General features: G+C 34.7%; 2 protein-coding genes and 1 long non-coding RNA gene across 3 annotated transcripts; 1 reads left to right on the forward strand and 2 right to left on the reverse strand.

Moving 5' to 3' along the window:
- Positions 1 to 1,256: 1,256 nt before the first annotated feature.
- On the forward strand, positions 1,257 to 4,122 carry LOC128246368 (uncharacterized). The gene is made up of 3 exons (XM_052964553.1): positions 1,257 to 1,673; positions 2,015 to 2,178; positions 2,649 to 4,122. Exons 1-3 carry the CDS (start codon positions 1,257 to 1,259, stop codon positions 3,811 to 3,813), a joined length of 1,746 nt encoding a protein of 581 aa, XP_052820513.1. The 3' UTR covers positions 3,814 to 4,122.
- Positions 4,123 to 5,235: 1,113 nt separating this feature from the next.
- Positions 5,236 to 7,510, reverse strand: LOC128202978 (uncharacterized). The gene is made up of 3 exons (XM_052904197.1): positions 7,176 to 7,510; positions 6,745 to 6,941; positions 5,236 to 6,526 (listed from the first exon to the last, which is right to left on the reverse strand). Exons 1-3 carry the CDS (start codon positions 7,488 to 7,490, stop codon positions 5,473 to 5,475), a joined length of 1,566 nt encoding a protein of 521 aa, XP_052760157.1. The 5' UTR covers positions 7,491 to 7,510; the 3' UTR covers positions 5,236 to 5,472.
- Positions 7,511 to 12,986: 5,476 nt separating this feature from the next.
- Positions 12,987 to 14,978, reverse strand: LOC128202980 (uncharacterized). The gene is made up of 2 exons (XR_008255834.1): positions 13,519 to 14,978; positions 12,987 to 13,236 (listed from the first exon to the last, which is right to left on the reverse strand). It is a non-coding gene; the product is annotated as an uncharacterized LOC128202980 (long non-coding RNA).
- Between the last annotated feature and the right edge of the window lie 635 nt (positions 14,979 to 15,613).

Here is a 15,613-nt window from a genome sequence, read left to right on the forward strand (position 1 = left end):
AAAATGGCTCAAGGATTACCAGTATTCCCATCATTCAATGTCACTGAAACAGCACTGGACAGTCGCTGGAAAAAGTGGTTAGGTTGACTAGAAATCATGCTAGTTGGCATGGATGTCAAGGACGCTAAATGCAAAAGAGCATTACTTTTGCATTACGCTGGCGAAGTTGTTTTATTTTTGGAACAAGAAAAGAATACTGCTTACTTGATACATTGCTATTTTTTACTTTACGATGATTACGTGTAAATTAACATTAAATCATGGCAACATTATCCAATTGCAAACAGTCTCATAATCATAAAGTCTAAAGTTTGTAAACTCTGAAGTCATCACTTGGATTGAGGTTCGTATGTTTTCCTGTGAAATACTTTTTTGATTAAATTATAATAACTCTGGTTTTTTAAGTGCAGTGGGAAACGAAACCCAGATGCAAAACTTCCTTACCTAAATAGCGCCCGAGTTTTCTGGACTTTAGGTGATATTATTTAATCAAGTTTTAAGTGACACAAGTTGGCATATTACCTACAGATGGAATCACAGACAGACGGACGACCAATTGCAAATCTATATGTCCCCCCCCCCCCCCATTTTATGGGGACATAAGATGTTATATTAAAAGAAATGTAATATTTTAACCATTTGCCAAGAAATAAGGTCATATATTGATGTACTTAGATATTCTTATTACTTATAACACAGCTTACAACTTATTTTTTTTATCTGAGCACTATATAACCTTGATGTTGAAACTTTCATAGGTTTCTATTGATACATTGACATTTTGGTCTTTGCTAAAATCCATTTCAAAAAACATCATTGCCCACTTTTCATGTGAATTATATAAGCCCTCTTTGTGTTTGTGCATCTTCGTTTATGTAATTTTGTAGAAAGTTCATATCCTAAAATGTAGCTTTTGAAACAGCGATTAAAATCTTCTTTACTGACACGGTTAAATCCACGTTTGTTTTCTTTGTAAGGTTTTTCTTCTTAATTTGCATTGTTGTGTGAGAACATTCTTCATTAGAAGAATGATTAAACATTATACACACTGCATGTAAGCTTTCCATATGATATAAGAGGGTTGTCCGGAAAGTTTTGAGACTGCATTCATAAAAAACTTACCACTCATAGGATGCATTTAAAATTTTATCAGCTGTCAATTGTATCTAATTGTCCTTTCCGATAACTTGGTTACTTCCCCTGATTTCTAAGGGAGGCTACTCCATTTCCTACTTCCGGGGAATACATTTTGCAAGATGGCCGACGTAGACAATGAGATCACTGGGGCGTGTATGAATAACAATGAGTTGACACCATTTAAGGTCGTCGATTTGAAAAGATACCTTGCGAACCGGAAATTGAATGTATCAGGTCTTAAATGCGAATTGATTGAGAGGATAAAAGGCGCATATAGACTTTCTATAAGTGACAAACGCGTGCTGGAGGAGAGAGATCGGGAAGAAAGAGAGAGAAGAGCAACCGAACGCTTTATCCTCCCATGTGGCGAGGGTGTTCCACCGCCATCAACACTGAAGGCATGGAAGTCCACTATTGATCTGTTTCCTGCTGTAGAGGAAAAGGATATATACAACTACATTGTACTGAAAAGAGACTCGAAACGTCAATTGAAGGCGAGGACTTATTATGTGGACGGACATGTACAGAAAGTTGAGGTATGTCAAATAGAGAGTTTATAATAAGTCTGAGGCTGTTTTTTTCTGCCATGTTTACTTCATCTAGTTATATAACTAGCTCAAGGGGACTATTTTGACTTGGACATAAAAATAATTTGGTGTGAAAAATGTACTCAACATTTTTATGTAGGCGGGGCTAGCCACAATTAAGGGGGGTGGGGTGGATGCAAGCACATGTATGTGTCGAACCACACTGACTATATACTTATCTTAATTTTTAAAAAAATAACGTATTTTGTACAATTTTCATACATTCTATGATGTATGTTGTTTATTTATTGTCATTTAAATTAAAATATTATTTATAATTTATTCATCAGGTCCATCTCATAAGCGAAGAGTGCAGCCACTGTTATGTCCAAGCTTCCGTGCTGCCATCATTTCCAACTGCAGACAAAAGAAAGTCACCAGAGTACCAACCCTGGATCCTTCTGTCGAAAGTGACTGGCTGCATACACTCTGCGTTCTGCAACTGTCCAGCTGGGTAAGTTGAATTAATTTGTGATAAATCAAAGTCTCTGATCTGCATTGATGAAAGGTGTCAAACCCACACACGCTAGGCTATTTTGTCAGTATTATCAAATACTTAAACTTGGGGCATTCTTCAAACTATTTCATATCTTCTTATCAAACTTGGTACACTTGTTACAAGAGACAAAAAAGCACATGTTATAACTCATAATTTTGGCTTTCATGGTTAGCTGAGTTTTGCTATTTTTTTCTGAATGAAAGAACAGGCGAGCTTATGTATTGATTCAATGAACTCCCTTCACCGTGTCGGTGTTTACTTCTGGCACTGTTTGTGTTTTGTATGTTCATGGCCTACCAGGAAATACTAAGTGTAAAATACTGTATATTCACCTCCATTTTCAAACTTTAATGTTTTGGGATATACATGTAAGTATAACAAGTAAAAAGGCAGACATGTAAATGATTTTTTTTATTTTCATCTAGTGAAGGTGAATGCTGCAACCATATTGGTGCCCTGCTGTATGGACTTGAAGACCTGACGCGTAAAAAAACCCTTGCTCCAACATCCAAACCCTGTGCCTGGAACAACTTCAGCATGCTGTCTGCACCACGGAAACGTAAGCTGTCGCCTAGGAAATCTGAAGATCTTATGTTCTCAAAGAAGAAACTGTACAACGTGTCAGTGCGTAAAGTTTCTGTAAACAAAAACCATGAACTGAACTCTATCAATGGATGCACTGTTAACATTGACAGATTTAGGCAGAAACTGGTTGGTTCGAAGTTGAATGTAGGCTGGTTAAAAAACTTTGAAATTGAAACAACTGAAAATGAACCAGATCTCCCTGTGTTACATTCTGTGCCATTCAACTACCATGATAGTGTAAACTTGAGGGACAGTTCTAGTAAGGCAGTGTTTTTGGATCATTTTGACTCTTTGAAGCAAAGCGCTGAAGAAATTCAATTAACTGAAATCTTAACAAGGGGCCAAAAAAGTGGGAAATGGCAAGAGGCCAGAAAAGAACGCCTAACAGCTTCAAACTTTGGCAGCATCTGTCGTAGGAAAGAATCAACTGAACCTGACGGACTCCTGCGGCAGATGTTGTATTCCAATTTCACAAGCAAGTACACAGAATATGGAATTAAACATGAGAAGGCTGCAAAGAGAATGTATGCGAAAGCAATGCAAACTGACCACAAAGGACTAGCAGTTAAAGACAGTGGTCTAGTTGTACGTGCCGACAGACCCTACCTTGGTGCCAGTCCAGATGGGCTTGTGTTCTGTTCACATTGTACAGAAAGTGTTGGTCTGGTTGAGATTAAGTGTCCTGCCTCTAAGAAATGGAGGATGCAAACGCCTGAGGAATGCTGTGAAGACAATGATTTTTTTTGTCAGTTAGAGAATGGCCAGGTGTTACTCAAGGAAACACACAAATATTACTACCAGGTCCAAGGGCAGATGGGAATCACCGGGAGGAAATGGTGTGATTTTGTAGTTTGGACATGTGTAGGTCTTTCTATACAGAGAATTGCATTTTGTGAATCATTTTGGCTGAAAATGTTGTGTCAACTTGACAGATTTTGCCTTGAGTCATACATTCCTGAACTGTACGCACAACGTGTTAAAAGGGGAATGAGTCTGTTCAATTGATTTGTACATCGTCTAGTTATGTGTTGTTCATACATGTACATTTGAATGATCAATAATGGCAATTTATGTGAATATCTTGTTTGCTTTCAGTTATTTTCATAACTATATTCAAAATGAAACTCCAAAATGACTGTATTGTTACTATGAATTTGAAACCATGAATAGAAAAGTTGTAAATCTAAATTTTGGGCAGTATTTTGAAAGTATGTGTACTTTTGTCAACATATTGTGATTATGCGATGCTGTAAATCTACTTTAATTATTTCCTTGTTTTATGTTTGACCTTTTCTACTTTTCCTTTCCATTTATCTAGTTTTCAGGGATGTATTTCTGAGCTTAATAAATGGACATATGTTTAACCTTTCAAGTGTGTTATTATTGCATTTTGTGTGCAGGATAGTGATAGCGTTTATATTGCCATTGTTTAAAGAAGTAGCTGAGTTTTACTCTAAAACAATTGAAGATGTTCAATTGAATATTGGTTTGCATGTAGCTACTGCACGGCCCATAACTCAAGACTGTCGAGTTGTTCTCCTTTTCTGACTTGCTAATTAAAAACAACAAATGAGTGTTACTTTCTTATGTTTGCAGGGTGCAAAACTTAAAGGGGCTATACACCGTGTGATGAAATAGCGAAAAAAAAGAAACTTGTCAAAAACTGACATAAACTTGGTATCAAAGTGTACAATGCATTGAAACTAACTAACTGAAGTACCACATAGTATACAATTAATTTATTTTCGCATTATTTTTTCCATATTTCTCCATTATTTTTTTTTACTGGGTATGTATACCTAGTAGAATTCATTCTTATGCGTGATTTGCTAGTTGATGATATCATGGGATATAACCAAGTAAGGTATATTAGCTTAAACATTCATATGGTTTCGGGTAAGCCTTCGTAGCAAAGTGGATACAACACTGGACAGCTATTTTGGTGACACTGGTTCGAACCATAGCTCAATTTTCTTTTACATTTTGGTATTTCTTAACAATTATCATATCAGAAGCGTAAAACATTTTATTAAATAATTTGTCCTGAGATTTGTTACAGAAAAAAACATTATTGGTGCCAATCTGATGTACAGTCCCTTTAAACATTGGGACATATTTAGCATGGGGCTAGTTTTTTTAATCTAATGTATCTTAAAGTTAACATTTGTCGGGCATTTCAGTTTGATCTATGGCACTCTTGCCTATTCTTATTTCCACTTAGTTCAATTATGAAACTGATATGAAAATGGTTCATACTGAAAAATCCTTTAAGCAATTCAATACTAATGATTTGAAGTATGTGGTAGATCAATTACACATGGCAAATAAAAAAAACCTCATTTCAGAGCCAAACTTAATAAGTGATCTTTGACTTTTATTCTTAGAAATGTTACAAATAATAAAACCACAAAATACAAAATTGATCAGTTAATGCATACATGTTTCAAATCAAATCTTGAAATCCATTCACATGAGCATATTTCCTTATCCATTTTTGTCAAACCTGAATCAAATGTGTAATCTCATATGTTATAATATAAATTGATCGAAAAATTGATTTTAAAACAAAATTACAATTTCATTGTTCTAGTTAGAGGTATACAAGTTTTTATCCCTAAATCTAATGCTTGATATATACAAACGCTTTCATTGACACATGAGTTATTATTGAACAAGTGGTGGCCATAGATTTGTCAAATATGTGCATATTTTGAACACTTTAGAAATTCTCCTTGACTGTGTTATAGGAATATTGCCATGCAATATTCGAAAGTTCTTGATTCTCTCCATTTGCCTTTCAACATGTATTCGTAAACTTGCAATATCTTTTGTAAGGAGAACTTCACGTTTAGAGAATTGTTTTCCTTTCTGTTTAAATGGTGGAATAATGAGATGAATGCCTCTTGGAGTAGTAAGGTCTGTAATAGTGAAACCCTTATCAACCATTATGGCGTCTCCTTCTTCAAGCAAGTCCAAGAGTCCACATTTTTCTGTGAGTTTCTTGTCACTGGTACAGCCCACCCAACAGTCAGAAACAAAAGTTACAACACCATTTGGGCTTATACCCACCAAAATCTTATGAGTCATGTGAGACTTGTAATCACTGTACATTAAACTTTTCAAAGAAAGGGAACTGGATGTTTCACTGTAAATTTCAGTGCAGTCGATAATAATTCTAGTGTTAGAATATTTCTCTTTAAATTGTTCAGGCATGTTATTTTTCACTACCTCACGAGATGGCCATTGAACAAGAAAGGATAATTGTACATGTAAATAGTTGATCCATCTTTCAACAATGTCACTACATTGTGAAGTGGATATGCAAAACCTAGTACCTAGATCTTCAAATAACAGACCTAGACGTAGGCGCATCAGCACCATGAACAATTCATCCAGAACACTTAGAGTTCTTGGCCGTCCTCCATCTGAATCTTTATAGTTAAGTTTCCGCCTTGATGTCCGCACTTCAGCTTCATCCTTGATTTCATCAAACAAAGCTTCAAACACAACTCGATTAGGGATTCCGGTGTAAAAACTGACCAAATCGTCATTGTATTTTACGTCATCATATGTGAGCATAGGTAGCTGACATTGTACACCAAAGTCTCTAGTAGAATGTTCTGTTTGTGAACTGAAGTCTGCTGTTTTTCCCAGGAAACTTTCTTCAGTTTGTACTTCCATCACTGCACAGTTGTTCTCAGTCTGTGTGTCACAACATCTGAAACATATACAAATTGATCATGTACCCATTTACCACATCTTACATGTACAGTCTGGTAACCCGAACCAAATGTTTGTTTTTTTGGCCTTAAACATTTACAAACACTTAAATTTTCCTATTTTTGTTAAAGAATGAAGAAAAATGATCAGAAGTAATTAACTAATCAGATCGATTTCATAGCACAATAAGCAATATATATATATATTGAACAATACCTAAAGGACTGATTCTGTGGCTGTAGTACTGGTCCCATGCAGTAATCTTGCAGGTGGACAGAGGTATCAATGGCATGTCCGGAAGGGGATACAAATGACAGTTGTGGCTGTATACTATCATCATTTGACAGTTCTAAGTCTAAATCGTCATTGACCTTATCACCATCATCATCATCACCTACGTCTTCATCAAGGAGCTGAAATTGCAAATGAAACTGTATAAGATATATGTTTTGGTACAAAATCTGCCAGGCTATATGGTACACATTTTTCCAGGCTGTATTTGAAAACAATTCTTTAATCATTTCTTAAATTACAAAATTTACAAATAAGTGCTGTGACATTGTTTTTAAGCACCGTTGATATAACATAATTCATTTTGAGGTGCATGTAAGGAAGAACTTAAAATAATATAAGAAATAAAAAAATACTGTTGGCTGGAAGGTTTTGGTAGCACCAGTCTCAGTTGGAAACATAGATGGAAGTGTATGCTGGAAAGAAGGTCCTCTGAAGCCAACAAAATGCTCACTACACAATTGTCTGTGTTCATTCCACTGAAACGATCTCATGACCGTTTTACATCGCTGCACCCACACACGTTTTAAACGTTTGTTCTGAGGAAAACGGTGCAATGACACTTTTCTCCCATCAATAACCTTTCCTCTGTAAATTCCTTTACAAATACAACAGTACTTAGGGGTTTTCCTGCCCGTTTTCTTTATTAGTTTTGAATCTTTACTTTCCATTTTCACTTGTTGCTGTTTACTTCCTGGTTTGTGTAGTCCCCGGAAGTAAATTTCCGCTTTCTGCGCATGCCCACTTGAAGAGTATTCAGGGAAAGATAATCGAGTTATCGGAAAGGACAATATAAACAAATCCTAAAAGTTTCAACAATATACTATGAAATGAACGTATACAACAAACATTACAAAAAGTACAGGTTACAAGCCACAGAGCACTTCGTTTTCTCATTGCGTCACGTCATTATCAGTTTTTATACGCCCATCTTACGATGGCCGTATTATGGGAACACCCATGGCGGGCGGGCGGGCGGGCTTTCGGCTCCACAATGTTGTCCGCTCTCTAACTTGAACATTTCTCATCCAATTTCCACCAAATTTCATGAAAGTGTTTGTTGGTGAAATATCTAGGCCAAGTTCGATAACCAGCCAAATCGCTCTAGGCACTCCAGAGTTATGGCCCCCTGAATTTGTCAAAATTGGGCGGGCGGGCGGCTCTACAATGTTGTCCGCTCTCTAACTTGAACATTTCTCATCCAATTTCCACCAAACTTCATGAAAGTGTTTGTTGGTGAAATATCTAGGTCAAGTTCGATAACCAGCCAAATTGCTTTAGGCACTCCAGAGTTATGGCCCCCTGAATTTGTCAAAATTGGCCATTTTAGCTTTGTCCGCTCTCTAACTTGATCATTTCTCATCCAATTTCCACCAAACGTCATGAAAGTGTTTGTTTGTGAAATATCTCGGTCAAGTTTAATAACCAGCCAAATCGCTTTAGGCACTCCAGAGTTATGGCCCCCTGAATTTGTCAAAATTGTCCATTTTGGTTTGTCCGCTCTCTAACTTGAACATTTCTCATCCAATTTCCACCAAACTTCATGAAAGTGTTTGTTGGTGAAATATCTAGGTCAAGTTCGATAACCAGCCTAATCGCTTTAGGCACTCCAGAGTTATGGCCCCCTGAATTTATCAAAATTGGCCATTTTAGCTTTGTCTACTCTCAAACTTGAACAGTTTTTATCCGAATTTCACCAAACTTGCTACTATAAATGTTTGTTGGTATATATTCTTGGCAAAGTTCTATAACCAGCCAGGCTCTTCAGGATTATGGCCATGAATTGGTCAAAATTTGCCATTTTTGCTTTGTCCACTGTCTAATTTGAACAGTTATCATCTGATCTTCACCAAACTTGCTGAAAATATTTGTTGGTAAAATAAATCGGTCAAGTATGATAATCAGCCAAATGCCCCGAAGCACTTCAGGATTACTGCCCTTGCCATTTAAGCTTTGTCTAATCTCTAACTTGAACAATTCTCATCTGACCTTCACCAAACTTGCTGAAAATGTTTGTAGCTATAAAATCTTTACCAAGAATGTTTGCCGGTATAAATGCTTTGCCAAGTACACACTGATTGTCTCTTGGGTACGATTAAGGATGAATCATCTCTTGGAGACGATTTTTACATGAATGTTGTTTTTCAAATCCCGAACACGTTGATCGTCTTTGGGCATGATTTGGGATTAATCGTCTATATCTATAGACACGATTTTCAGGAGCCTTTTCTGACTTTGACAGATTAAGGTACTGAATTTCGCATCACGGAATTTCGGAATTTGGATACACAGTTTACAAGGGATACTTTTTGCTTCCACCTTATTTTGATGCCATACGTCTGAAGGTGCTACATTAAGTTGTCTTAGAATCCAAGAAATTATTGATGGGCGTATTTTGTGAGTGTCACTCTTGTTCAAAATACGCTCCTTCTGCACGTACACACTTACGGTGACAATCAACCCATTGCTTGAGTATCTGTCCGTACCACTTTTTTATGATATTATGAACAACTGTCCTTTTTTGCCGAACAGATTCGTCAATTTCCCTCGCTGTCCTCCGCCGGTCTTCTTGTAACATGCCCCGAACTGAATTTACGTCACTTTCACTCACGACTGACGGTCTGCCACTCCTTTTTAAATCGTACACATTTCCATACCCATCACTGAAACGTTCTTGCCAGCGAAATACCAAAGCCCTTTGATTTATCCCGAGGTGGAACGTATAAGTATTTGTAGGAGTTATCCCGCTGCGAACACAGTGTTTGATCATAGCGCGCTGCTCCTTGTGTGACGTCAACGTTGGATTATTTTCCGACATCTTCGAAATACCTCTCAACTTCCGCTGAATGTTACAACCATGTCTACAGTTAAATTGTGTCAATAATTTGCGCAGTGTTACAGCTGATGTCATACTGTCGTCACATGCTTTGACGTGACGTTTTGGCGTCTATTGTTCAAATGAAGTAGTATATATGAATTGTGAACAATTTTCAGAAAACGTCAATTTCAAAGTGCTCCATGAAGTGCTAGATGAGTTGTCTTGACAACCATTTCCTTCCTTACGAGATTATTAAATTCTATTTTTCAAAAGGAAACTCGTGAACAGTCTATATCCACAGCTGTATATTTTTTATTGATTTATATTAAAAACGTTTTGAAATACAGACACAGTCTCAAAACTTTCTGGACAACCCTCGTATATATATATATATATATATATATCATTAACTATTTTGTCTTTGCTTTTGGAATTATCATAAAACATTGCTACCTTATTTCAATATATATAATACTTGTTTCAAAGCAGTTTAAGTCATTATCATCATATGAGAAATGATCACAACAAAGCAATAATGTATCTTAAACATCTATGTCTGGACTTTTGATATCATACCAGTATATTTGAATGTTATATGACTCATTTTATTTTAATATAATATTTAAAATTATCAAACTTCTTCTGATCATTTGCACTCCTACATGCACAGTTAATGTAAATTTTTAATCACAGCAGTTACTGAACTTTTATTACATGTTTCTGTAATACAATGTATGTAGAGCATTTTTCCAGAAATATATATTTTCTCCATATTATTTTCTCTTTGCGAAAAGGAAATATACATATTACAGAATCGTATAATAGGGTAATAACTTATTAGTAGTGTGTTTTGATCACGGGGAGATGGAATTTGACTCAAGTCACACGAGGCGCTTACTGACTGAAATCAAAATCTTTAAAAAACATCAACAACAGTTGAATAAGACATTCCGGATCAACACGTTATTAATATATTATATATCAAAGGTTTTAATCACTTAAAAGACACATGATTTCGTAATAAATGTTATCTTCATGACAAACTTGTTTTATGACGTCATTTAAACATTGCACAATGATACTTGATGGACGTCAGTATAGTGGATTTTGGACTACCGTATATAATAATAATAATAATAATAATAATAATGATAAACAAAATTTATACAAAAGCATTCGATAATAATATTATTTTAATAATCAAGTTAGCAAAAGTTGAAATACCAAGAAAAACCTCCTAACATAAAATGGCCCAAATCTCAAGACAAGAACAGCTATTACAATCAAATTAGTCAGGCAGACAGTTCCCAGCAGGGAAAGGGTCAAGTGGTCAGTTTACAGCTATGGTAGATTAGTTCCACTGATAATCCAGAGCATCAGCTTGATGCTCATTAGTGGCATAAACTGTAGGACTGGAAAACACTTTCTTGTAAGCTCCAGTTTTAGGTAACCAATTCCATTTCATCATGAAATGTAGATTACTTTTCTTAATTAAGGAGTAGTCATTTAAAACAAATTATAATACATTACAAAATCAGCTATTCTTTCATACTAATATACTGTGAAATCATTTATATTCGTTGGCATGAAATTTCATGGTTTGCTGAAAATTTACAATTTCGTGGGTACTTGAATTCGTGGTTTTTCATTTTTGATAAAAAAATCGAAACTGCAATTGTCCTCGATCGTCTGCATTATCTCCACGCGCTGGCCCGTGATTTCCGTCATCTACGTCACTCGGTTTATGACACTCGCTATTTCAAAGTGGTACGACATGCCAATTAGTGCATATACCCATGTCAATTATCGATTTAAATTAAGGTCCTAAAAGAAGATGTACCCTGATCATAAATATGGATAAGCGAAGCCATTGAATGCCAATTAAGAATTTTGCAAACTGTGAAAACACCGAGAAGATCCGAATATTTGAGTAAGCATTCCCAAAAGATAGATGATGTTTACAAATTCAATCACTTTTAAATATCATCTTATATCATATCAAATCATTTCAATATTTATTCACACATTTTTGTTTAATAAGTATTATGAACACGTTGTTTTGTACACTGTCACGTTGGGTGCTCAATAGCCTCCAATGTAATCGATTAATTATTTTATTCATCATAAAAAAATCGAAGACCAACACTCATCACTCACATCTTGTTAACCTGGAGATTTTCATGAATAACACACGTTTAGGCACGTGCTTCTGTCATTTGGTTCATAAAAACACATTTGAATGATTTGGTTTATTATTTGTTACAGGCAGATATAATATATTTACAGAACAATTATAGTAAGATATACAGTGAGACGGATATTTACGCTGTATACTGCGGCCTCTGGTACGAATAAACTAGAGTATGTACATAACACGGCAATTGAAAAAGTGAATAAAGGGTCTTTATTTCGTGGGATCTTGAATTTGTGGATCACCTAACCCACAAAAACCACGAACATTAATGCCCCACGAACATTAATGATTTCACAGTATGTTGTTGGTTACATTTCTAAAAGAACAAATACTCAATTGCATTATTTAATACATTACTGTTGGTGAAGGTCTTTAACTCCATGATCAGTATAGAGTAAACTGCAAGTCCTTTTTCTGCCTGTGATAAGCACAGAACGAGATAAAAGTACTCCTACTGTTTAACCGCAATTTTTTTCATTAAGTATTAAAATTATAAGTATTGCTCACATTTTACTGCTTTTATGCTGTATGAACGCAGTAGGGTAAGCAAGCAATAACCCAAGATGCTCTTAACATGCTTTATGAAATTCACTCACATGCCCTTCTGAGCTCTTACAGCATTTTTCAAACATGTACTTTTAACCAATGTGCATGAAAACATGGATAAAAAGTTCAAACTTACACAGTTTATAAAGTTATTGTATTTAAGAAACAATAAGTATGCACCTGTACATTAATGGTTCATAAAGGTCATTCTGGAGTTTAAATGCATAGTTATTAATGACTTAATTTTTTGCATCAGCGGGCTAGACTCACAGTTTTGTATTTACTGATAAAATTAGTTATACAGTTGTTATTTTTTATTCTAGAACGACAGCGTATTAGTTGATTCGCATTTGGCATTTTCCATGTATGGAGCTTCTTTAGTCCAGCAAATTATTTATCCATGTCAGTGACGTCAAGCATGTGCTTTTTGAGAATAACGTGAACTATTCATGAATGACAATTTGGACAAATCAGGTTCATGAACTCCCACTTAGTTAATGAACTTGACAGTACATGAACATGATTTTTTTCAAAATGTCATTCATGAACGAAGTTCATGAATAAGTAAATGTATTTGCAACAGGGTGATAATTTCATCATTACTACACGTCCATTTATAACAGTTTTATTTTTTATGACACTTAACACAATTAGAAAGGAGCCATTGAATTGCTCATTTCAGTCCTTGACATTTACATCTAGTCTGTGTAGACAGGTCCGTTTTCCTTATACACTTGATGAGGAAACGCATCTGCGAAAAGCTTTTTTGCAGTCATTCTTCTCGTGCTTGTTTTCGTTAAAGTGATCTTTTCTTAACTCTGGAAGCTTTTGTCGGAGACTTTGACATCCATCTTCCAACCTGAAAAATATTTCTTTTTTTTATTTGTACTGCCAATATTTTCCAATAACTAATGGCGAGTTGGTTATCAAATCAGTGCAAATTAAGATTTCAATGTTGCAGGTATATAAATTAATGATAGCTTATTTTATTCGTTTGAACCAAAGTGCTCAAATTTATTGAGTCTGATTTATTTTAAAGATTCTCATTAGTGTTTGTCTGTTCCACTCCACACATCCACCATATTGTTATCAAAATTAGAATGAAAATCTTACCATGTGCATTGAAAAATAGTCTACTCACTGATGGATTTGGCAATTTACAGCTTTGAATGTTTTTCTCCTTCACTGGTTGATTCTTTTTGTGGATTGATGATTTCTTTGTTAGCTCCTTAAGGCCGGCTAAAATAGAAGAAACAACATTTCAGGCACTAAACTATAATTTGTTTGCATAGTGGTTATTTAAAAGGTCAAGGGTCAGCAGCAATGCAGATACCCATTGAAGGACCAAAACTTAAAATGTTAAAATAATCAATTTCTGCTTAAATTTGAGGATTAATATTTCACAAGCATGATTCATACCCATTTATCCATTGCAACATGAGAAGCTGTAATTAGGAGTTTAGCAACAATAATGCACATTTAGGGAACTTTTTTAACATTTGGACATTCATTTTATTTTCTAAACGCCACAAGTTGACTGATCCATACCAATGTAAAATATATTCTTCAACTGTTAGTCCACATACTTAACTCTTCACTGTTAAATAATTACACAAAAGTTACACTTTAATTATTTTAGCCCATACCTTTTACTTATTACACATCTAAGTTTTTAATGAAACACAAATAAGTTTAAATTAGATAGACTTCTGACAATAAAGCATCGCCATTTTGAAACCATCTAGCAGGTGCCCGTTACCTTTCCGCTCAATATACTTAGCGCTAGGATCTGTCATTCTTTGCTAAGAAAACAACAAGTGGGATTTGGACACATAGAGTCGCCAAATAAAAAATCATCTAAGACTCTGAAGCGGCTTAGGAGTTGAGCATATTTTACGAAATAAGATTTTATCATGCTATAATGTTTTTTTTTAAACAAAGGGTATATTTGTGAGTCAAATTTATTAATACTGGGGCTTTGTATTGATTGCAGCTATATTTAAAAAGATATTTGTAACCAAGAAATGATTTCTCATCCACTACTTTTCATTATTTTCCTGAAGAACTTCGTTTTTTTATTTGACAAGATATAATAAAGAACTCACAACATTGTTGAATAGGTAGTCTGGGGCATTTTGACGTAAAAACAAAGTGATAAGCAATGTCAACAGACTTTGCTGAATAAATGTGAAAGTTTTTTTGATCCAAAATATTAATTAATCTTCTATTGTAAAATTTGTTAACTCCTTACTACCCCAAAACATGTTGCCAATAATATATGTTTCACACCCCTAAAAGATCATTCCTCAAAACTATATAAAACATGGACTTTTTAAACGTTTTAGTTTTGGACCTTCCCCACCCACTTTTGCATCGCTGCCGGCCCTTTATGGCAATTGATTCTTTTTCTAGACAAAAATAGCTTACATACATTAAGAAACAAATATAATAGCTGTTAAAATATATAACAAATGAAGTATTAGCTGTACACTAGTCATTTAACTGTGTTTCTACACAAACGTATTTCGTACATTTGTCGCGAAAATGTATTACAACAAAACATATTTGCTCATTACTTCAAAATGTCGCAATGTTATTTTAAACAATAAATTATTATTATTGTCAATAATGTTAGCGTAAAAGATCGTTATAAAAGTTATTGAATTATACCCCTTACTTCGCTTGAAATTACCTTAAATAAAGAAAACGACACTTCAGTTAATTTGGCGCATTATTTCGACGGGTGGGTGTTTGAAACTATCTCCGCCAGTGAAGAGCGTTTACTGTTAGAATATAGCTACGTTAGAATATGACTATTTTGTAAATATTTGTGAGACAATCGATTACAAGCAAATCAATTGCATTTTTCCCCATACTCAGAGATCATGATCTAATTTTATTTCTAATTAATAAAGACATAAGCGAAACCGGCAGTTGGAAAAAAAACTCTGGACATCGCATTGCGTCATCGTCAAAGATTGTAGGGTCGTTTTAGTTTAGTGAACCTTGAAAGAAGATACATTTAACTTGTTTGACAACTAATTAACCAGTGTTGACCACATATACATATCTTTATTTATTTATTTTTATTTTTTTATTTATTTATTTTGGTCAAGATAGTGAATATATACTGTATGTCATTTTAAAAAATATTCCACAATTTTTCATGAAAAAAGTTAGTAATATTTTTTTTTAAATGACATATATTCACTATCTTGACAAAAATAATAAATAAT

Source organism: Mya arenaria, chromosome 9 (genome assembly GCF_026914265.1).
Source record: "Mya arenaria isolate MELC-2E11 chromosome 9, ASM2691426v1".
Classification (NCBI taxonomy): Eukaryota; Metazoa; Mollusca; class Bivalvia; order Myida; family Myidae; genus Mya; species Mya arenaria.